The sequence below is a fragment of the Natrix helvetica genome, assembly GCF_964273705.1.
Source record: "Natrix helvetica genome assembly, chromosome: 2".
NCBI classification, from domain to species: domain Eukaryota; kingdom Metazoa; phylum Chordata; class Lepidosauria; order Squamata; family Natricidae; genus Natrix; species Natrix helvetica.
The window spans coordinates 123,061,798-123,087,096 of record NC_138552.1 but is presented as its reverse complement, the minus strand read 5'-3'; the positions used below and the strand labels follow the sequence as shown (position 1 = coordinate 123,087,096).

At 38.6% G+C, this 25,299-nt stretch overlaps 1 protein-coding gene across 2 annotated transcripts in view; it reads left to right on the top strand.

Moving 5' to 3' along the window:
* The window catches only part of CD2AP (CD2 associated protein), an 88,050-nt gene that overhangs the window by 58,105 nt on the left and 4,646 nt on the right, over positions 1-25,299 (top strand). For both annotated transcript variants that reach the window (XM_081942913.1, XM_081942912.1), the window contains exons 14-17: positions 20,058-20,173; positions 21,923-22,012; positions 23,082-23,269; positions 23,972-24,035. In XM_081942913.1, the coding sequence (XP_081799039.1) occupies positions 20,058-20,173; positions 21,923-22,012; positions 23,082-23,269; positions 23,972-24,035 (458 nt within the window). The remainder of the gene's footprint in view (positions 1-20,057; positions 20,174-21,922; positions 22,013-23,081; positions 23,270-23,971; positions 24,036-25,299) is intronic.

Sequence of the window (25,299 nt, the reverse complement as noted above, 5' to 3'; positions counted from 1 at the left end):
ATAGTGATTAATCTGTCAATCTTGGTTTGGGAGAACATCAGCCAGGCTGGGATTTTCCAGGATAAAATGACTTCCCTGCCTGCTTCCAGCCAGCAGTTCGTGGTTTGCATGAGTTTCACTTTATTAAGTTTACTTTTTTAAAATTCCATTCCTCCCACCCAGTTCTTTCTTTCTTTCTTTCTTCCATTCCTCCATCCCTTTTCTTCTTTCTTTCTTTCTTTCCATTCCTCCCTCCCTTTTCTTTCTTTCTTTTCATTCCTCCCTCCCTCAATCGATTTAACACAGATTAAGAAGTTGCCCTTTAAATGGGATTTTAAACAAAGGCTTAAACTACATCAAACTGTGCTTCAATCCCGAGTGGAATTCCTCGGGATGGAAGGAATGGGTGGGTGGGGGCTGTCTTCTCCTCTGACCTCTCCTGCCAGCCCTTCCTGGGGGCCAAAAAGCCTCCAAGCTCAGTTTAGCCTGCAGGACAGGACCGGTGGGGGTGGTGGCAAAGGCAGCATCCAGGCGCAAGGCGGCTTTAATCCTGGCATGTGCCTGCTTGGGCGAGAGCCCATCCCGCCAGCTGAAGCGGGTGGCCTGACTACCCCGCCAGTCTCCTGTTCTCTAGGCGCCTTCGAGCCCCTGTGCAGGCGGCTGGGCTAAAGCTGGACGTCCATTGGAGCCGAGGCTGATCGGCCACCCAGAAGAACCTATCTCTCTCCCCCTTCAGCGCCTCTGCCTTTCCCTGGCATGGAGACCAGGCGGGGCGGCATCTGGGCTGCAGCCAGAGCCGGGAGGAGGCTGCTTCACCACCCGGCACTCTTCATGCACTTGCCGCTTCAGGACGTGCTCCTGAGCATGGGTGACGCAGGTGAGGTTGGATGGTCTTAGGCGACCCCTGTGAAAGAGTCGTTCGACCCCCAAAGGGGTCGCGACCCACAGGTTGAGAACCGCTGCCTAAGGCATTGTTAGAAAATGGAAATAATGGATGGTTGCATCACAGTGCATTACTTGGATACATACTCACCTGCCTTGAAAAAGAGTGCCCTGAAGTTTGCCTTTTGATGAGTTGATATCTTCTATCCACCATTGCTTTCACTCTTAATGGCAGATCTTTCTGACTTTTCAAAATTCCAGATGTTGTCCACCATCTCCAAATATGGACATTGTATTGCTTGTGGCGTAATAAATATTCATTTTTTAAAATACAGGAAGATTTTGCCTACCTCAGACTTTTGGAACTATTTAAAAATAGTTATTCAAATAGACTCTACACGCTTCTGGAATTTGTTTCTTTGTTTATTAATTTATTTTGGAATTATTCCCATACTTGGAAAGTTGAAGTGAGGTGCACTGTATAATGTTGAGAATGCTTATGCCCATTAAAAGTTAACATTTCAAGTAGATAATGGGAAAAATAATGTTTTTGTATAATACATTTTTTTTGAAAAAGAGAATCCTTAGAATAAGCATTTTCACATTATAGAACTCATTTTGTTATTTTATTGTGCTTCAAAAGAAGGTCTGAAGCATCTATTTTGTTGAAGTTCAATGCATATAAAATTTAAAAAGGAATAATTTACAATATCTTATATATTTTTTAAAATAATTCACAGGTTTTCTATTACAATTATTTGACCTAATGTCAGGAAGGGTCTGCAGAAATGAGCAGAATAAATTAGTATCTGATAAGCAAATTTTGGGTTTAGTAGGAATAAACTGGGTTCTCATTCATATTAGCAAAGCAAAAATCAGAATACTGAAGCAAAGCACAAAACTTCTTTTATAGTTATTATGTTATTAGTTATTAATTGGAATTGATATTTCCTTCAGCATCTTTATTTTAATTAGAGCACAAGGTAGTATAGTAGTTAAGGTGCTGGACTAAGAGCAAAAGTTTCTAGTTCTTCCTTAGTTGTAGAAGCTGACTCTGTGACTTTGGGCCACTTTCTCTCTCTCTCAGCCCTAGTGTAGATAAACTCTTATGGAGTTTATCTCACTAGTGTAAGTTGGTAGATAATTTTGTTATTTGGGCATGCAAATGTTCTTGATGTACCAAAGCTAGCTTTCCCTTTTATGCTTGGTTAGGGTAAAGAATGGGGACTAAAATTTTCCAAACTTCCAAGAACACAGAGGATTTCATGTAGGGTTGAAATTATGGGATATTTCAGACCATTGCCATTCAAGTGTTTGTCAGCCTGGTTGTGGATGTTTGTGTGAAAAGTTCATCTGAATCTCTCAGAGTAATCCAGGGAGATGTAAGCAACAGGTGTTGTCTCTATACTGTACATCTTTGTGTTCTAAAACCCCATTTGCCAGGACAACAATAAAAAGGGCTTGTAGAGAATCATGCTTCTCTCTTTCACTCCTTCATGAAACAGAACTTCAGTAATTACAGGGCAATAAATCTTAAAAAAATATGGTACATAATACATCTCTTCATATCTCTGCATTTATATTTCTGAGTATGTTTTCTTTAAACAAGAAATGATTTTCTTTAAAAATAAATCCCATAATTTCATGTACTCAGGGATATAGGGTTTTTTGCTCAGTTTATAAACTAAAATTGATTTGCCTTTTTAATCTCCTTTCCTCCCTCCCTTCCCCATGTATTATATATATTACCTTTTATCCTAGTGAAACAACTTTTTTAAAAGACAACTTAATAAAACTGTTGTTTAGATTACTAGAATATCACTTGGGAAGGATTTGCTGCTAAGTGTATGCATTATGTAGTGTCAGGGGCACACATCCTTTACTACTTTAGCAATAGTGCTGATAGCTTTTGACTTGTACATATTTGCAGTATACTTTAAATCTGATTTAATATTTGGAAAAATTATATTTTATATATATGTATGTATGTATGTATGTATGTATGTATGTATATATGTATGTATTTGTGTTACAAAAGTCTCCCTTTATTTATTTATCAGTACAAATACAACATATATATATATTATTTTCTTTTGCCCCACGAAATATGCCCTTGGGTTTATTATCAGGGAGGGCTTATTGTTTTGGGGCTGCCGGGCGGCTGCTCCCTTGTGAACTGGCTCCCGAAGAGCCGGGCACAGCCTCAGGGTCGCAGCAGCAACGCAGCAGCCATGAGGTGACCAAGCTTATGAGCAGCCGCCCGGCAACCCCCCTTTCCAGCCGTGTACAGTGCCGCTGACCAACCTAGCAGTACCCGGAAGGCACCAAGCAACGCGAGCCGCCCTCCGCCTCCCGTGGCTCGGTGCCTTCGAAATGCCCCTAGGTGAGTGAATGGGGCTCTGCATGGCTGGAGGGGAGTTCGCAGCGGCTTTTCCTCTCCCCGCTCGCGCGAAGGGCATCTGCGCTGCTGGCGCCGTCCGCCGCTTGGGTTTTTTTTTCAAAGCACGGAGGATGGATGCCGCTCTGGAAGTACGCTCTATGGTTGTGGGCTGCAGATTGTACAACCATAGAGCGTACTGTCTGTGCCTTATGATCCCTCCCTATAGGGCGGAAGGGGGCTCACCCATCAATGCCAGTGCCCCTCCCCAGTCCTACCTTAGCAGCAGGCACATCAAGTCCCTCCCTCACCCTTCCTCTTTCCAGAATGGGGAAATCTCCAGCCAGTCCTACCTTGTCAGCAAGCATTCCAGTCATTTCCTTCTCCTTCCCTTTCTGACACCGCTGTTAAGAGATTTCAAATTTTGGCCTCACTTTAACATTCAGTCAATTGGGCACCGGGGCGAAAAGAACATGGGAAAAAGAGTGGGAATACAATATATCCTTGTGCCACACAACCTATGGGTTTCTGGAGAAGTGTCGTTGGTATTGTGGCACTGAAGTGGCCACAACTTTCCCAGATTTCATTTCCATAGGAGTCATGTCTCTCAGCATTCTGTAAGCTCCTTGGTTCAATAATTGTTGCCATGTACTTTCCAATTTTGCCCAATTGAAGGTTACAAATTTACAAACAGAAATGAGAATGTTAGTAGTATTCAGATACAGCATTTAAATACTTTAATCATTGGCAGGATAGAGGTATCAGTATCAGGCATCAATGATCATATTACAGATAAAACCTTTAAACATCTAAATCTGCTTTTATTAAAACCTGTTATTATAGTTAAATAAAAGTAGTTTTGCTTATCTGGCAGCATTTATGTTGCTCTCCATAATACATGACCCAAGTAGTAATTTGGGTCATGCAATTGAATAGTTCTTAATAATGGATTGCTATCAAATGTCATTTGCTAGTTTCTTTCTTGCTATTTTCCCATTGTGCATTATAATGTGCTATTTGCTTTTCATTCTTAAACTTGTTATATAATCTTGCTCCCTATCTACAATCTATCTTTGTAATTTTTGTAAACATTTTGTTGGTATTGTTAACATTTTAACTGCTTTTAATCCCTACTAATTAAGTATTTAAGGCATTCCAATTAATAAATTATAAACAAGCCATGCTAGAGTACTGTTGCATTCAGTAAACTAAATAGTACTATACTTATTTCTGTAAACTTTTGATGTTGTTTGCATGCATGGAGCTCTGTTCAGCATTGTGGGACAGGACTTCAGTTTGCACAGTGAAATTTTCTATTTGTGAGGAATCAAGAATCCATATGCTAGCAAAAAAGGTTCGATATGCTTTTAGAAGATGTATGTAATACTTTAATAAATAGAAATCAAGAATCGCTGTCATCTACCTCTTTATCCAGAGATAGCTGAATTTCAACACCTCTGAAAAAAGAGTATCATGGATCCAGTCAGCTACTGTGGTTAGAAAAGCACCCAGAACCAATTTGGCATATTTTAAAAGAAATGTCATAGATTATTCCCCTGAATAAAATTGAATGGATGTTGCTAAAATAAAAATGTCCTGATTATGTATTGAAGATAATGCTGCCATATTTTTCCTGCAAGATACGTTTTCTTTTCAAAATCTTTTCTAGATATTCGTCTCCTTGACTTTTCTTTCCAGATTTTGTTTCCTATCCTGTTTGCCATGTTTCCCTTCTTACGTGTCAGGAAATTACCCTCCCCTTCTCCATTTTGGTAAGAAACTTTCTATATAGCAATCCACATCCTTTGTTCCATATTAATTCTTGAACCTAAATTCCTATTCTTGGATATTAATAAATTAATAAAACATATGTTTATGTTTTCAAGAATTTACACTAAACTGTATCAAATGAAAAATGTTATGTTTGGATGATTTTATAACATAGTTGCATAAAAAGTACTTTTTTATAATTAGTAGAATCCCTCTCTTTTTCCCATTTTGAGTTTGTTTGTATGGCTAAGGCCAAAGAGGGGCATGTGAGTAAGGCATTCTTTAGCTCTTCAGCATATGGTTAGTTGGTATAGTTACTAGGCAACTACTTCATTAAAACACAAAATAAGATATGTAAGTGATTTTGAACAGGGGTGACTGACAAGGAACAACAAAATCTAGCAGAAAGAGGAGATAAACTGTACGGTTATTGGGGCAAATTCATATTAAGCCTTAATATTATTAAGGTAACAATAAATTTGTGAACTTCTGCCTGCTGTGTAATTGCTATTAATGGTTCAGTTTTTTGCATCTGTTATTTTGTAATATAACTTACCTCATTAAATAAATTTGTACTGTGTCAAGGTAAGATTAAAGGTAGTTGTTGACTTATAACTAATTGTTCAATGCCTGTTCACAATCACGATGGCCTTGAAACAAATGCTTTACAGTCATAAAGCATTTTTTGACTGTTGCAAAACATCCTGTCATGTATGCCCCTCAGTCATGTGACCATATTTTGGGTGCTTGCAGCCTGTTTGCAATTATGGCCAGCTACCAAACGCTCTGTGATCATGTGATTGCCATTTACAACCTTCTCTGCCAGTTTACCCAGAAAGTCATTGGTGAGGAAAGTTCAGAGAGTCAATGCAAACAGAAGGGACTTTGGATTTGAGATCTATTCCCCAGAGTGCTGAGGTATTTCCCCTCCCCTCTATGCAGGAAGAGGAAATTCTTCCATGTGCTAGAGGAACAGACCTCTGAAAACTAGCGACCACAAGCCTTTCAGAATGCCTGCTTTCCCTAGCGTTTTCTCCTCTGGAGGGGAAAACTCTAGTGAATGCCAGTGTTTCCGCCCTTCCAGAAGGGAAATACTATCAGACAAATACTATTCTGAGCCCTTTAGAATGCTGACATTTGCTAGCGTTTTTACCAGATTTGTGTTCCATTCTTCTAGCATGCTAAGGAATTTCCCCTCCCTTGCCATGCTGGAGGAATGGACCACAATTTAATCTGGCAAAAATTGTTATTGTCTCACCGATAGGGTAGGCAGAGATCCTGGGTCTCCAGGATATGGTGTGAGGCCTGTGCCCTCTCCCCAGCACTCCATTTAATAACCCACTTAATCACTTAAATACCACAACTGAGAGAGCTGGATTGTAGTTTAGTGAAGTGAATGTATGGTGTCCCACTTAACTACTTTGCCCAATGACAGAGATTCCAGTTGAGGTTGTAAATTGAGGACTACCTGTATAGGATTTATTGTGCAATTATTCACGTGGTTGCAGAGATAAATAAGAAATGTAAAAATGATGTACTTGTGGCTAAAGCTGGAATGGCTGAAACAGGTGATGCCCAAGCTAGAGAGAATAATATATAACTATGATTCGGCTACCTCCCAAAGCCATCAAGATCCATTAACTTGGAAAGGCGACAAGAAAAAGGCTACGATCTAAATTATGGAACGTAGACATATGTAAAGGCTTTGATGTTTTACCCTGTAGTAGACCAAATAAACTGTTGTATTACTTTATCTTTCTCTAATAGTAATAGTACATTCTAATAATTTAGATTAGGTAATAGTATAATCTAATCGTATTTGACAGTCTTCAATCAAGTAAAGCTAATTGCTGTATACCACTAAAAACCTTGTTCCCGTAACCTTTCACTAAGCAAATTGATGCATCATTGGGCAACAATTTTTCAACCAAGATACTTCAAATGAGTTAACTTTCAGAATGTGTCCAAATTCCTGGACCCCTAACTCCCATGTAAGTGATATTTGGCCAATTTTATAGAACAAATTATGACATGAAAATTATCATAAAACAGTTTATGACATAATATAAAATGTCAGAAAGCATTTCCTGTGCAGATATTTGACAGTGGTATACAGTTCTACATGGGGTATTTTCAAGGCAGACACACCTCTGAATATATGTATCTAGGAAGGCAGGATATTAGTAGTCGTGTCATTGTTGAAGGCATTGAGGAATCTGAAAAGAAAATATCTCTGAAATGATAATCCAAGGGGGTCATTTGTCTAATAAGGAATTAAATGACTGGAAAGCTGAAATGTACTCTGAGCGCTAGTTTGAAGCCTGGCACCTGAGTTGATTTGAATGTATTTATTTATTTTATTAAGCATATTTATATAGCTGCCCAACTCACACAGATGATTCCTTGTGGCAAATAGCATTAAAAATACATAGTTGAAAAATCCACAATTTAAACCCCACCCAGGTTGGATATTCAGCTTTTGATTTTGATTTATTATTTTGACTATTTTGAAAATCTGATTTGATTTTCTGACTTCCATATTCAAGGGCAATTGAATGTGGCCTAATTCTAGATTTTGTTTTAAAGGGCTTTTTATTAGGCTATATTTGGAAGATATTAAAATGCCTGCCCATTTTCTATTTTGGCAGAATGAGATGAAAATAGCAGAGGTAATATTCTTAACATGACAGCTCACTCAGGCTCAAGAGTTTCACTGCAATATATATTTTTAAATGTTCTTCTTGTGTTTGTTTTAAAACAGAGGTAGCATAGATGGAAAGGACAGCTCAGCAGCCTCAAGTCTTTCTGGTCATAAGCTTATACAGAGATTGTGCTGAAAGTTTTTCTTTTCCATTCTCTGGGATAATACCTAGTAAAAAATATCTCTGGTCTAAATTCTATTTCTTGTAACATTTTCTTTAACCATACTCTTATTCTTCTTTCTTGACCCTCATCCCTTTTACCTCTTTATTTTGTCGAATTTCTCTATTCAAAATCTCTAGTGTCAGTATAAATAATAATGGGGATAGTGGACATCCTTGTCTAGTTCCCTTCGTGATCTCTGTCTTCCCTGTCATCTCACCATTTACCTTTACATTTACCGATTGGCTATTGTATATCATCTTGATCATACCCATGAATCCCTCACCAAATCCCATCATTTGAAGTTGTGTTATCATAAATTGCCAGTTCACATTATCAAAGGCCTTCTGTGAGTCCAGAAATAACAGTGCCATTTGCTTCTCTGGGTGGGCTTTGTAGTACTCTAGCGCAGCGATGGCGAACTTTTTTTGGCTCGCGTGCCATAAGTGGGAGCGCAGGGGGGTTGTGTGCGGGCGTGCCGCACCCATAATGCAATGGGTGACCCCCCAGTGCGCATGCGCATACTACAGGCACGACCCCCCCATTTTTTGCATGCTTTTTTCACCCTCCCCAGGCTCTAGAGGCTTTATAGGAGCCTGGGGAGGGCGAAAACAGCCTCCCCCGCCCCCTCTGGAGGCTTCAGGGATCTTCAGGACGCTTCCCTGAAGCCTCTGGAGCAGTCAAAATGAACCTCCGAGCAAACCGGAAGTCACTTCTGGTTTGCTTGGAGGGTCATTTTGAGCGTTCCGAAGACTTCGGGGACCTTTAGGACACTTCCCTGAAGTCTCCGGAGCAGTCAAAATGAACCTCCGAGCAAACCAGAAGTCTCGGAGGGTCGTTTTGAACGCTTCGAAGGCTTCAGGAAACTTCAGGACGGATCCCTGAAGCCTCCGGAGCAGTCAAAATGAACCTCCGAGCAAACTGGAAGTCCGTTCTCTAACTTCCAGTTTGCCTGTAGGGCTGGTTTTTTGTGCTCCTGAGACTTCAGGAAAGCTCATGAAGCCTCCGGAGGGCCTCCGGGGGGGGCAGGGGAGGCTCTTTTCACCCTCCCCAGGCTCCTATAAAGCCTCTGGAGGGGTGAATTCAGCTGGCTAGCGCGCGCATGCGTGCTGGCCAGCTGACAGGGCAGCGCCTCGCGTGCCCTGACAAATGGCTCCGCGTGCTACCTGTGGCACGCGTGCCATAGGTTCGCCATCCCTGCTCTAGCGTGTTCAATACAGTTCGTATATTGTCTCTGATCTGTCTCTTAGGGAGAAATCCATTTTGGTCTATATATATAAGTTCATTTAAAAGTCTCTTCATTCTTTCTGCCATTATTGATGCAAATATTTTATAATCTACATTTAGTAGTGAAATAGGTCTATAGTTTTTAACTTGTTGGAGATTCGTCTCTTCTTTTGGTATAAGCATTATATATGCCTCCGTCCATGTTTCTGGTATCTTTGCCTCTCTTAGTAAGTTATTAAATAATTCCAACATTATATTGCTTAATACTTCTTGTAGTGTTTGGTACAGTTCTGCCGGTAATCCATCTGGTCCTGGTGTTTTCCCCTTCTTTTGCCTTTTGATGCCTTCTATTACCTCCATCATTGTAAGTCTTTCTTCTAATGCCTTCTTAATTTTTTCTGGAATTTTAATTATTTTAGTTTTCTCTAAGAATTGTCTTATTTTCCCTTCTGGTATTGATACAGCTTGTTATAAATAGTTCTCAGTTATTTTTTTCTTTTCTCCATTTGAATGTTGTAGACTCCCTTCTTCATCCACCAATTGGCTTATCAGCTTTTGTTCTCTTTCCTTTTTCAGCTTGTAAGCCAGCCAACGTTTATTTGCATTTTCAGAAAAGTTTTTTTAAAGAATTTGTTTATTTTAATTGAACAAAAACACACAAGAAAAAGAATCATCCTTCAATACATCTTGTAGAAAGCATGTCGATTGGTTACAAATAACTTTCGTGCATTTCTTCCATAGTCATTACTTGTAGTTCATATTAGATTATACACTTTGAATCAAAAATCTTTATGTATCTTACTATCAATATACCACAATTCTCATTTGACTACAGTTATTTGAACATGCTTCTGCCTGAACTTATTCATACTTAAAAACACAACACATAATAGCATTTGTTAGCTATTTCAAAAATCCTCCAATCACATTACACTTTTATAACATATTCTGAGTAAAAATCAATTACCGTATATACTTGAGTATAAGCCGACTCGAGTATAAGCCGAGACCCCTAATTTTACCCCAAAAAACTGGAAAAAGTTATTGACTCGAGTATAAGCCGAGGCTGGGAAATGCAGCAGCTCACGGTAAATTTCAAAAATAAAAATACAGGTAGATAACAATAAAATTGCTTTAATTGTGTGTGTGTGTGTGTGTCAGTCTCTCTCTGATTCCCTCCCTCACTCCCTCTCTCTGTTCCTCTCTCTGTCTGTCTGTCTCATTCACACACACACACACACACACACTGTGGTCACCTTGTTGAGTGTTCCAATCACATTTGAAACACTCAACAACTGGCAGCGGCGTTTTGCCTTGGGGGGCTCCTCAGAACATCCCAAGACTTCAGAGGGAAGTTTACAGCCCTCCCTCGGAACGCTTCGGAGGGAAGCTTCTGCAAAGGCGAGTGACAACAAGTCTCCCAGGCTTTAATTTGCCGAGCTGTGCGCACGCGCCTGTTTTCCACAGCGTGGAGCAGCGGCGAGATTCTGCGCGGCGAGCGATGATTCCAGGGGCCATCCGGGAAGATGAGGAACGCGAGGGGGGACCCTGCCCCCCCCTCTGATGGCCCCCGGAATCATCGCTCGCCGCCCAGAATCTCGCCGCTGCTCCACGCCGTGGAAAACAGGCGCGTGCGCACAGCTCGGCAAATTAAAGCCTGGGAGACTTGTTGTCACTCGCCTTTGCAGAAGCTTCCCTCCTTTTTTTTGTTCACTGGAGTATAAGCCGAAGTGGATTTTTCAGCCCAAAAAGTGGGCTGAAAAATTCGGCTTATACTCAAGTATATACGGTAATAAGTTTCTAAGTCTTTCCGCCCTTTCTTTGTCCCCCCCCCCAATTCGCTGTTTAGAATTTATATCCAAATTGCTTTTACCAATATCAGAGCATGTAAGTATTATTAAACAATATCCATTAACATTTCTTTGTTGTTATTATAATTAGATAAAATTCATTTACTATTTATATCCCAACTCCTCTCATCAAATAAAAAAAACCCAAACATTACACCTTTATGACAAAACCTAAATAGAAATTTGTTAGTAAAATTTATAGGTCTTTTTCCCAGATCGCAATTTGCAATCTATATCCAGATTTCTTTTACTAGTTTAAGAGTACATAGTATATATCATTAAGTTGTATCCATTATCATTCCATTATTGTTAATTATAGTTATTTAATTGTTAACAAATAAACATTTAATAACAATCTAAAACAATTTAAAAATTACTAAATTCCTACTTATTGGTCAACCAAAATTAACTATTTTTTTATTATCAACTTTCATTGTCAACCTGTATCTTTCCTGTAACAAAACAGTATTATCTCTCTTGCCAGTTGTTTATAAGGTTTTTATAGATTTCTCTCCGCACTTCGTTGCTTCAAGGATCTCTCGGGTAATTTCGTTGCCTTCCAATTATTTTTAAAGTTAGCTTATTTTTGGTTATCAGTCGTGTTTCTGAAAGAGTTTCTCTTTTTAAATCCATCATCATTACCCCTTTTTCTTCTTCTGTATCTTGAAATCTGGGGTAGAGCTCCAATTTGTCGAAATCCCTCTTCCATGTTCCCTTCATTCCACTTTCACCCACATTTGTTCCATTAATAAATTCATCTGTTGTCCTGTCTTTATCTTTTATATCTTCATTCTCCCCTTTAGTTTTTGGGGCTCCAACCCCTTCATCTTTTTCCGTGAGAAATACTAGTTTTTCCAACTTCTTCTCAATTCTCTCATATCCTCCAACAAATTTTGAATTCCAGCCAAAATATTTCAAAATTTTAAGGTTTCCTCATCTGAATATTGATCCATGTTTCCAAAAAGGAAGAAAGAAACAGAAAAAAACTAATAGCCACTGTCACTCTAGCCTTCCAAGCCTCTTTTATTTTTTAATATTTTAGGTTGATTTAAGCACTAGTTGTTGTTGTTTTTTTTGTGCTCTTCAAAAGAGAAAGGTTCTGTTTTGTTTTGTTTTTTCCCCCTTTCTCTCCCCTGCCAAAATAGTTCTCACAGATACCTGTAAAAACAATTCATGCCCTTGGCTCTTTATCAGTTTGTATAAACAAGTAACAAATCCTTCTGCTACAAAGTCAGTGAAAACAAAGAGAAAGAAAATAAGAGATACATTGTTTCAAAAGGCTCCAGCTTCCGACTTCTGAGTGGCCGTGTTGCTACTTTTTCACTTTCACTATCTCAGGCTTAAGTAGAATAAAGTTCTTTAATAAAATTTAATAACAAGTAATAGGAAGAATTGTTAAAAACAAAAAGGAAGGTTTTAGTCCAGAAATCAAAAAAATAAAGTAACAAAGGGCAGAAGAAGAAAAAAGTTGATCCGTTCACTTTAAGAGAAGAAACGAAAAACGTTATGAGCACTTCAATCCACAAAATATGGTTACAAAGAAAAAAAGCTTTCCAATGCAATCCAGTATTAATTAATTTTGCAGCTTAATTCTTGCTTGAGGATCTAATTTTATTTTATTTTATGTTTTAAAAAAGGTTTCTTTGGGCAGTCTTTCCCCAAATAGAAAAAAAAATCTCACCAGATGGACTCACTTTCTCTTTTCACTTCCTCCCTTCCGGAGCCGTCCCGACTTCATCAGCCTGGGGCTGCCTGTTTACCGCCGGCTTGAAGAACTTCCCTTGGGTCAATCAGGGACTTTGCAATGTCCCTGAGACCAGCAAGGCTTTGTCTTCCTGGTCACCATCTCTACGGGGCGGTTTAGGTCCAGCTGGACCATCCAGCGGCAAAAGTGTCAACAGCGGTCTCGGAGTGTCAAGACTGCACATTGTGTCATCGCGACGTGGCTCCTCCCCTCGCATTTTCAAAAAAGTTTTGTTTTGCCAATATTACTTTGTTTGCTAGATCCTCATTTTCTATCAAGTCCAGTTTATGTCTTTTGCAGTTCCAACATATTTTTTACTTTTTTTATTTTGTGGATTTTTCTGCAGCTCCGTCTCCAGACTTTTATATTCTAATTCCAATTTCTTTTGAGTTTGCCTATTCTGTCTGTTCTTTTTCCCTACATGTGTCATTGAGAGGCCTCTGATATATGCTTTACAAGTGTCCCATACATTCTCTAATTATGTGTCTTCCTTTCTATTTTCCTGGAAGAAATACATCAGTTGTTTTTCCATATATTGCTGGAAACTTTTCATTTAATATTCTTGCGTTTAAAGTCTATCTCTCCTTTTTCCTCTGTCCCTTCCAAGTCATTGTTATTAGGCTATGATAAGTCCATGTGCTTATTTCTATCTTGAGTATTTTGAGTATTAACTCTGTTGACATCCATATCATATCTATTCTTGAGTAGTATAAGTGTCTGAATAGAAAGTGCCTTATTCTCCAAACATCTTGCAGGTTTAATTTTTCCACCATCGTGAAAAATGTTTTGGGTAGGGTTTTCCTTGACTTCTTGTTCATCTTTGTGGATTTATAGTCTATTCCATTGTTTACAATTGTGTTAAATCTCCTAGTATACATATATCTTCATATTCGTATTGTATTTTTGTGTGTGTGTAGTTTTCCAAAAAATTCTTCAGCATATATTGCCACTAATAATATCTTTCTCAAATTCATCCTTATCTCCACCATCAGTATTCTCCCCTCCCCATCTTCAAAAACTATATTTGATTGAATTGTCTTTCTAATGTATAGTGCTACTCCCTTTTTACTTTGGTCAGCCAGAGTTGTGTATAAATTACCTAGTTTTACTTACTCCAAAAATTTCCTGTGTTTCTAATATGTATTTCCTGTAAGCATATAATGTCCAGTTTCAATTTCTCTAATTTGCTGAATATTCTTTTTCTTTTTATCGCCGAGTTTAGTCTGTTTATATTTATTGAGATTACTTTTATTTCTTCCTCCATATCATTGGTTTATAGGTTTTAGTTGATCTAGTCATTCTTAGTTCCCTCTGCTCCTTTATCTCTTTGGCCCTTGCTCCTTCTCTTAATGCTTTCTCATCCTGTGCTTTCTCCATTTTTCCTTGATCTTTTCCCTTAGCTTCCTGGCATTTGGTTCCTCCCTCTTCTCTTACCAGCATTGCTTCCTTTGCTGCTATATGTTGTTCATAAAATAATTCTACTTTCTCTAGTGTATCTAATTTGTGTCTTTGTTCTTGCCAGTTTACTAAGATCCCTTCTGGAACCAGCCATCTAAAACTCACCCCTTTCTTAATCAGACTCTTAGTCAGGAAGTGGTATTCTTTTCTTATTTCCCTAAACTTCCTTGGGATTTGCTTCAATGCCACTATCTCTCTAGACTTGTATTTAATTGTGGTACTTCTTGTTGCTTGCAATACTTCATTTTTTAACGTTTTTTTAAAAATAAATCTTACATGTACCTCTCTGGGCAGGTTGTTTCTCACTTGTATATACTCTAAATGTTTTGTCCATTCAACCTAAAATATATTCCTTACTCATATCTCTGACCTCTGAAAGTATTTCTGCAATCTTCTCTGCTAAATTCTCTCCTTTCTCCTGTTCAATGTTCTGAAATCTTAGGTAGAATTCGGATTTCCATTTCCCAAAATATGGTGGATTCATCTTGCTTTCTATCAATTATTAGCAATCTATAATCCATCTCCTCCACTTTTTTCTCTGTCATTTCTGTTCTTTCTTCCACCTTGTGCAGTCTCTGTTCGTTTCCCCCCATCATTTCCTTGACTTCCTTCCTTGACATCCACCTTGCCCACTTTCTCTTCTTTGTTTACTTGCTGCTTAAGCTCCTTCAGATCTGTGTGTATGGCTTACAACATACTTTTTAACTCCAAGGTAGCTTTATCTTGTTGCATTGTTGTGCCTGTTACTTTTTGTTTTGCTGAACTGGATGGTGTAGCTGTTGCAGACACATGTAATGTTATTTTCTTCATCTTGGAATTTGGTTCTGACATTGTTGTGACTGAGTTATAGTCAAATTTATAATCCAAAGGGTAAATTAGTAAATTAATTGTAATCCTGAAGCCGTCCACAGCAACTCAAACACCAGCCTCCAATAAACCAAACTCTGTTCTTGGACCCAGTCTTCAGGTTCTTGCTACCTTAATCCATTCATTTTATAATGCCAACATGTAATAATAAAAATTAAAAAGAAGCAGGGAAACAAGAAAAAAGGGGGTTGGTTAAAAAAAGAGAAAAGACAAAAAAAAAGGCACTCACCCCAACAAAAGAGACAAAAAAACCCCCACAAAATTAATTCCGCAAAAAGAGGAGGGGGAAAAAAAGAGCGAGGTGAGTAAAAAAGGGAAGAAAAGATAAAAATTTGGGTAAGCAAAAAAGGACCCAAAGTAGCCAAGGGAAAAAAATGGGGAAAGAAAAATGGGAAAAAAGAGCCTTTAGTATAAATTGTCTGGATTATCTAAGTTCTCCTTCCAATAAAAGGGAAAAAAGCAAGAGAGAAAAAAACATGCTGTCAGAAGGATAATGTAGCAAAAGAGTACAACACCGTGTTAACACAGCTGGTCTTAATTTCTTTCTTCCAGAGAGACTTTATCAGCAATTCAGTGTTATCAGCAAAAAAAGTCAAGGTCAATTCTTCTTAGCCAGCTTCCTTCCTTATTCAAGCAACTTTTATTTACCACTAGATGGCAATGCAGACAATGTAGACAAGTAATTCATCGTATTTATCTTTTAAATCTATAGCTTTGAAAGCAGAGAATCCGAAAATGTCCAAATAAACAGTAAAATGTCAACATTTTCCAATTTGCATTCTAGCTCTTACACAGTTAAACAATTCTCAAGATCTATCATTTCTTTTATTCTGGTAATGGCTCTGTCTGTCTTTCTAGCCCCCACTCCTGCCGCTCTTTCTTTAAAAAGTTTTTAATTGGAGGTTAAAGTTAATAGAGGAATGTTGTACTTGAAGCAATCTTATTTTCTCACCCAGCCGGTCACTTTGCTGTTTTTCCAGGCTTGTTGCAGCCGGGCACCTCATAATGGCTGCCTTCTTAGCTTTAGGTCCAGAGGCATCACAAGCAATTTTGCAGGCGTTTTAGGGGAATTGCAGATTTCCCTACCATACCCATTTGTGCCCCCCCTCTTCACTGCTCCCCCAAAGCAGCTATGGTTAATTACCACACAGCACAGCAAGGAGTCTGACGATTCTTCCGAGAGCACCCTGGAGAACACGTCCTGTTGCTGAGATTCAGACCACATGCCTTTCAAGCCATTCATTCTTGAAGTGGCTTTGAAGAATGCTGTCCCATGCAGTCCTTGAAACTTGCACAACTTTCAGAGACTCCGGAGGCCATGCGAAAGCACATCCCATTTTCGTGCAGCTCCAAAAATCATGCAGGAATGGGTGTGCTTTTGAGAATAGTTGTTTTCAGATGTTGTTGAAAAGTGGCGCGTCACTCAAAATGTTGTGGCATGTCACAGGTTTACTATCACTGGATTAGACAGAGATGGCCCACCTAACTTTACTATAGCAAATGGTCAGAGTTGCTGATAGAACAGCTAGCGTGTGATTTCAGAAGCTCTCAAAATTGAGTGACTGCAACAGATGGAAGAGACAGACTTTGGAAGAGCAGGCTGGTATATCCAGAAGCAAAACACACAGCCGTTATTGGACCATTGTAGATAGCCTAGTTGGGTCATCTGAAATATAAAAAAGACTCTGCTAAGTAAGTAGCACTATCATTCGGTATCAGTGACAGGTCTTGGCAGCACAGAAGCAGGATGGCATCAGGAGAAAGGAGCTCTCAAAATTAAATGGCTGATGTAGTAGAAGAAGCAGATGCTTGTGGTGGTAGGCTAGCAGCTTCTGAAGTAGTCCCAGTTAAATGATCTCTCTCTCTCTCTCTCTCTCTCTCTCTCTCTCTCTCTCTCCCTCCCTCCCTCCCTCCCTCCCTCCCTCCCTCCCTCCCTCTCTCTCTCTCTCTCTCTCTCTCTCTCTCTCATATATCTATCTATCTATCTATCTATCTATCTATCTATATATATATATATATATATATATATATGCTGGTTTTGTTGTATTCGGGTCTTTTCCCGTGTAAGGTTGAGATTGTCTTTGCAACGTTTCGGCAGGATCTCACCTGCCATCTTCAAGCTGTGGGCTTGAAGATGGCAGGTGAGATCCTGTGGGCTTGAAGATGGCAGGTGAGATCCTGCCGAAACGTTGCAAAGACAATCTCAACCTTACACGGGAAAAGACCCGAATACAACAAAACCAGCATACCTACACCCGTGAAAATCTACGAAAATACACACACACACACACACACACACACACACACACACACACACATATATTTATTTGGCTTATTTTAACTTTTATTTCCAGTCTGTCTTTTACAGTTATGCTTTTGTAGGTTAGGCTACAGTTTCTTTTTGTGTTTATTGTAGAAAACAAATGCAAAATTAACTTGAATAGTTTGCTGGTAATATCTCTCCTGTCCCTGTAGATGAAGATGTTCTGATGAATGTTATTTAAGGAGGAGGTGCTGATGTGGAACTTCCTTACTGGAGCAACCAGCCTGCAATCACATCAGTCTAATGATGTGTTTTTAGATACTTTCTTATACTTTTTTCTGGTCCTTTTAAGTTTGTAGTACTCATTTCCTCCTTTGTTGTAGATTTTTGATATGCGATCTATATAATCTCTCCTGGGATTTTGTTTTATACAGTTAATAGTCTTAGTAAATGACCATAATATTTGTGCAAAGATTTATCTTTTAATAGGCACTTCATTTCCTTTTTCATAATTATGATGGCCCTCATTTCAATTAATCAAAACCACTTTTGATAAATCAAGTATCAAGAAATGAGAATTTTGCTTCAGCCATATTAGCCATTTGTACAATTGTGGAATAGAAATTTAAATAAATAATCAGTAAAGATAGTATTCACTTAGTGACTGCCCTGGACAGTGTCTGTTCGCAGTTACTGAAGTGCTGAAAAACTAATTCACTATCAATACCAGTATTTCTGACCTTTACAACTTCTCTTTTTCCATCACGTGTTTGCCATTACAGTCGGTTACTAACATTGCATTGTCCTGTCCAAAATCATAAGCACAGTTGCAGTTACATGATTTTCATTTAGGAACCACTTTGCTTAACAACTGAGTTACTGGCCCCAGTTACAGTCACTAAATGAGAATTATAAGTACTCTAGGGTATCTCTACTCTTCTTCTTGCTGCTGCTAGGAAAGAATGTATGAGGGACATAGTACTATGAAAAATCTGTTAGATGGGGAAACTCTATATGTATGGAAGTATATGAATTGATATCAGTAATGTAACTAGCACTCTGAGAGTAAGGAGATATTTTGAGTACAGACTTAGGTTACCACCTTTCATTCAACAAGAGTTCAAATGGTGCTGAACAAGGGGAACTTATTACTGTTAGTATCCCTGGAGTCACATGATTGTGATCTGGGTGCTCCACCTGCCTCGCAATTGTTGAAGCAAGCTGCAGTCACATGATCGCAATTTCTGAAGTTTCCTGCCAGCTACCGACAAACAAATTCAGTGGAGAAACCAGCAGAAAGCCAGAAAGAGCAGAGTCACATGAGATCCTCACTTAATTAAGACAACCAGGACAGAGTTGGGTTCCTACCGGTTCGGACCAATTCGGCTGAGTAGATAGTAACTCAGCCAGCCAGACCTCTTGTTTTTTGCTTCTGCGCATGCACAGAAGCAATTTTTTCTACTTCGCATGCACGCTTAGCGTAAAGCAAACCAGCAGTAACAGAAGCCGGAACCCACCTCTGAACCAGGAATGCTGGAAGTGCCACTGCTACATGACACAGCCATCTGATATCACACTTCACAGCACAACTGCATTGCTTAGCAATGGCAGTTTTGGCCCAATTGCTGCCATAAGCCAAAGACTACCTGTAATGTGAAATAAAGGATGTGTATAATTGGCTTGGGTGGGAGTAATTTTGATATGCTTGATAGAGATGTATGAGCAGGATACAAATATTATAAATGAAGAGGTGTACATGATATTAATTGGCATATAAAAGATATTTCAAGGTCATGTTTCGTGGTAGACATGTCACAAACCTGAAGCGTGGGAGATGGCGCAGTAACCTCTGTTTGAATGCAGTATTCCAAGTGCCTCACCAAGGCATTATAAAGCGGCATCAACACTTCACGTGATCTTGATTCTATCCCTCTGTTGAGTCCTAGGCTGCATCAACAGAGGGATAGAATCAAGATCACGTGAAGTGTTGATGCCGCTTTATAATGCCTTGGTGAGGCCACACTTGGAATGCTGCATTCAGTTTTGGTCGCCACGATGTAGAAAAGATGTGGAGACTCTAGAAAGAGTGCAGAGAAGAGCAACAAAGATGATTAGGGGACTGGAGACTAAAACATGAGGAACGGTTGCAGGAACTGGGTATGTCTAGTTTAATAGAAAGAAGGACTAGGGGAGACATGATAGCAGTGTTCCAATATCTCAGGGGTTGCCACAAAGAAGAGGGAGTCAAACTATTTTCCAAGGCACCTGAGGGTAGAACAAGAAGCAATGGGTGGAAACTAATCAAGGAGAGAAGCAACTTAGAACTGAGGAGAAATTTCCTGACAGTTAGAACAATTAATCAGTGGAACAGCTTGCCTCCAGAAGTTGTGAATGCTCCAACACTGGAAGTCTTTAAGAAGATGTTGGATAGCCATTTGCCTGAAACGGTATAGGGTTTCCTGCCTAGGCAGGGGGTTGGACTAGAAGGCCTCCAAGGTCCCTTCCAACTCTACTATTGAATTGTATTGTATTGAATTGCATGCTGTTTCATTGTTTTAAGATCTTATCCTTGCATTAGAAATTCATGAGTTTCTCTCCTACATTGTCTTGCCTCTTCAACATTTTAAAGATGGCATATTCTTTTAACCCATTAATACTCACTCCATTTCTTTTCCATGCTAGAATGTAGAGTATTCTTGGTAGCAATAACTCAAAGTAGATATGGGATGTTGAAATCTCCTGAGATTTCATTATGTTCTCTGCTTTCAATTTTTTTAGAACTTTTAAGCTTTGATGATCTATCACCTACCTCAGATAATTTATCACATCCCACTGCAAATAGGCCAAAGATGCCTGGCAGAAGACTTCCTACTCGCTTCAATGGCAAGAATCCCGTGAGTACATGAACCACTTATATATAAATTATCCATCATAATGATTAAATTAACCACGAAACAGGTCCCTGCACACGCTTTGGGGCCCAAGCCCAGCTCAAAGCCAGCAGCGTTGGAACCATTCTGATCTCCAAAGGGAGAATATGTGAGTGCTATCGTAGAAAAGGCATGTCCTCTAGGCCCCAGTAACTGGCATTCCTTAGCCAACAGGCTCCAAAGCATGACCATTCTGCCTCACTGTATTGGACAGATAGAAACCTTTTGGGCAGAGAAGGGATGGGTATTTGGCTTGCCCCTGGAAAATAAAAAAATATTTATCAAGAGTGTCTATGGAGATTCTCAGTCATCCAGGTCATGGTTGTCCCAAAGGTGCTTTTTCAAGAGACAGCTGGACTTTTTGGTTGTTCTTTGAAGTTGTTTTGCTTCTCATCCGAGAAGCTTCTTCAGCCCTGACTGGATGGTTCGGAATGGAAGGATTTATACTCCTTGCAGACAGCTGATCATTTGCATTCTTTTAGAGAGTTGTTGAGGCCACCTGGAGGTTTATCTGTGTCATCAGGATCATCTGAGTGGTGCAAATGGGTGTGGAGCCTTCTTGGAACTGTTAAAAGGACTGCGTTGTAGACTGGAAATAGATAATGTCATATTCCTCCCCCTCTGTTGAGAAAGTGCTGTTCAATTTTGACATAGATGGCATCTTTAACCCCTTTTTCAAACTAATGGTCCTCTCTGTCCAAAATGTGGACTTTGCTGTCTTCAGTGGCCTGTGTCTTCTAAATGCAGATGGACTGTTGAATCTACTCCTGATGGGTTTTTTCTCCTATGTTCTCCCTTGTGTTTATGAAGTTTTGTTTTCCCAGTGGAAAGATCTGCCCGGCTAACTGCATTGTACTGCATATACCACGTTGCTCAGTGTGTGTGTCTGGGTGTTTTATCCTTGGGGTGGACAAGCTTCTCCCTTAGTGTATTCTTGGGTTTGAAGTGAGCACATATGATGGAGATTGTGTTGGCTGGAGATCCTCCTGAGCTTTTCCGATACTCCTGCAATGTATGGAATGAATATGTTGCTTCGTTTATTGCTCTGTTCGTTGTCTTCAAAGAAAAACCAGAAAGTCCAGTTGTCTCTTGAAAAAAGCACCTTTGGGACAACCATGACCTGGATGACTGAGAATCTCCATAGACATCTATAAGTAAAGTGTTCAAAGACCACATAAACAGACAGACAGGAAAACAGTCATTTATGTACAAGTTTTGCTTGTGACACTCAAGTCACTTTACAGTAAATATCCAAAACATGTTAAAGTACTCCCACGCGAAAATCCTCCCTCCCCCAATCATTGCATCAAATCAAATCAGTGAAAAAGAGAACATTATCCACCAAATGTCTTCTGGCTTCCAGGACATGAATGGGTTGGGGATATGACTCACTACATTCCAGGATACAGTGCCTAGTAGTTTTCACTTAGGTAAAACTGTAATGGCATAAATTTTTGCAGATTGTGGAGTTCCCTGAAGCAGCAACTCTGATTTGATCTCAGATCATGAATCACAAGGTGAAAAAGGTGGTTACTAAAGCATAGCTGGCTGTTTTGTAAAGAAATAGTTGCTAACCAACATCTTGAATTTTATTTAGGAGTAAATTAAAATGTACCAGATGATTTTATAAATGGGTATACGAAAAATTTTTTAGAGCAAATACACTTCTCAAAAACGCTGATTTCTGTTTTATATTTCCTTTCTTAATTGAAGCCTACTCATACTCAAAGCCTAGAAAAAAATGTGAAAGTGCATAAGGAGGAAGAAGAAAGTGCCAAATTAAAATTATCTGAGTGTAAAAAGGTATGTTGACATTGTTTATGTTTAAGAAGTCAAAATGATTAGAATATCCTAACCATTTAGTAAGATACATTCTTACTGTAATGTTTTAATGCAGTAGTTTTCAACCTTTTCTTCACCACGGACTCCCTTTCAATACCTTTTGTGGCCACGGACCACCAAAATTTAACTCAAAATTTAAATTGAAACATTTTTTCAAGCCTTTGCGGAGCCCTTGTGATGACATCATAATCTGTGGACCACAGATTGAGAACCACTGTTCTAGTGCATTGGTACCGATTTAGCTTGAGTAATTATGGGTGGGAGATTATTAAAGTTAGATATTTTTTATGTCAGGCTGATGAAACTAAATGCATAAATACTATTATTGACTAAATAAAAATTATCTAGTTCAGTTGGAACAACAGCTTTTTGATTACCTTTCCTCGAATTTCACATCTTTATCAAAGATATTAAAAAAACTATACTGCTATTGCTGCTGAATTTTCGGGATATGGTCTCAGGATGCTGGGCAGTATAAATGAGGTATTTGAGTATTCTGAGATTCACAGCCAACAGGTTGCCATATTCCCATCTTCTGCTAATAACATATCATTTTTTAAAAATAAAGAGACCACATGTTTATTCTTTATTCATGCAGCAGATTGCAAAATAATTTTGGCTTCCTTTGATATAGTCTATCAATAGTTTTATTAATCATCAAAGTATTAGTCAAGCACCACCAGCTAATATTTTAAGCCATTATTCTATATAAGAATATAGATTTTGCTAGTTCTTCAATAAATAGCTGTGGTGGTGCAGTGGTTAGAATGCAGTATAGAAGGCTGACTGCCCATAGTCAGGAGTTTGATCCTGACCGGTTCAAGGTTGACTCAGCCTTCCATTCTTCTGAGGTTGGTAAAATGAGGGCTCAGATTGTTGGGGGCAATATGCTGACTCTGTAAACCACTTAGAGAGGGCGGTAAAGCACTGTGGAGTGATATGTAAGTCTAGGTGCTATTGCTGTTGCTTAGTGAATAGATTGGACTGTATTCTTGCCATCCTCATTTAGATCGCTGTTCTTTTGTTTCAGCCATCAAAACTTACTTCACCAGTTCTGACTTCATTACCACGACCAAGTTCTATTGTAATAAATACAATTGCTGGAGAAACAAAGCTTAGCCAGGAAACAGATGAAGGGGGAAAACATTCTTTAGAAGAACTAAGATCTCAGATCTTTGATCTCCTGTTGGCTGTAGAAAGCTTGAAAAAAGAGCACGGGTAAGAGCTTTTCATTTTTTTCACAATGGTTTTTTTAAATGATTTAGGCATCATGACGTCCTGGTATTGTTGTACTATAGGTCCCATCATCACATACCATTGGTCTTGTTGTCTAGGGTTCACAGGAATTCAACAGTTGGAGAACCATGTATTACAATTCCTATTAGATGATGGATGGATGGATGGATGGATGGATGGATGGATGGATGGATGGATGGAGAGAGAGAGAGAGAGAGAGATAAAACCTTCTATATTTGTCATATTAATTCAATGTTTTTATAAATTTCCAGGATTAGTTTTGAAATACTTTACAATGTGTTTGTTGATAAAGGGCTAGGTGAAACAACTTTATTTTGTTCATAAGTGAGAACTATGTATATAAGTACTGCAACAGGAATAGCTGAGATTTTATTTTTGATTGCTGGTGTCATGTTTTATTGCTAATACACGAGTGCATGCCAGAATATGATAAGATACTCAGATACTCATATTCTTGCTGGATGAGGAGATTCTGCACTCAGATAAATATGCTCCTTCTGGTTCATAGAGGAAGTTTAAGATGGTTAATACTGCTGTCAAGGTAGGCCGTTCCTACTCTGTTTGGAAGTTGCTTATCTGTTAAATCGAGATCTAGCTAATATATTACACACGCAATGTAAGGATGGTTTTTCACTGCAATTTTTGTCTGTGCAAATTTTAAAGGAAACAACTGGAAAAACTGAAAAAAGACTTGGAGGAAGAAAAGCAGATGCGAAGTAACCTAGAGGTAAAAATTTTAAATAGAAATCCAACATTTCCCATTACTTTCAATAAAGTAATGCAAATTCTTAACAAGACCATAACAAAACAGCTATAGTAGAGTATACTTTGACTTTTTTAGGCATCTAATTTCAGGGAAAGGATGTATTTATTTATTTATTTATTTAATTAATTAATTTATTTATTTATTTTGCCAATTTTCCTCCTATTCTCTTGAGATTTTCTGGGGTGATTTTAACCAATGAAATGGAAACTCTTCTGAAGTACTATGAAAAGTAGCTGGTGATAAAATGCAAACACACAATTGGAGGAACAGCAAATTGCTATATTGTGTGAATGGCTCTATAAAACAATGATTCTTGATATATAGGTAGTCCTTCACTTAAGATGCTAAATCAGTTCAGAAATATGGTTGTAAATCATGCCACTCATTAAGCAAGTCATGACTAATCTAACTTACAACATTTTTGCAGCTATTGCAAAGTGAACAGAGCAGTTGTTAAGCAACTCATAGTTCTCAATGACATATTTTGCTAGAAAACAAAAGAAATCACCAGTTTCCAACAAAAAATATAAATTGGGTTCACGTGCCCATAGGATGTTGCAAACGACTATAAATGTGTGCTCGTTTCTGGGCACACAAAATTGTGATCACATGAATGTGGGGGAGCAGATGTTGGAACTTGAAATGGTTGCTAAGTGACCAGTTGTTAAGCAAAGGCTACCTGTATTGTATTTGAATTTTGCCATTCAACTGTTCTTTTATTGAAGCCTCAAATTCAGACTACTTGGTACATATTTGAATTTTCACTTTCATTGTGGCAAGATTGCAATTTTGGAGAAAATATTTTAAAGAGAAAATTGGTAAAAGACGAGGTAAATGTTAGATATTATTTCCAGCTTTACTATACAAATGACATTCAGTTTTAATTTATGTATTTAATCTCCATTTAGTAAACTATTTTTATATATTTGTAGAAAATATAATTAGTGTTTTGTAGACTGTTAGTGATTGATCTTTTCCTGGCTTAGAATTTAAGTAGAATTGAGTCTAATTAGTACTTGAATGCAAATTGACATAGAACTGTCAAGGGTGCAGCTAAACAGAAACTTAAAAACACTTCTGCTTGCCTACATAGTGACTTGCAGTTAAATCTTGAGAAAGTCAAGATGTTTCAAAGATTCTAGGCAATCAACTCATAGTTCCTATCAAAACTGCAGTCTTACGAGTTTGCAGGCAGAGAAATCCTCTCCTGTAAATTCTACTATTG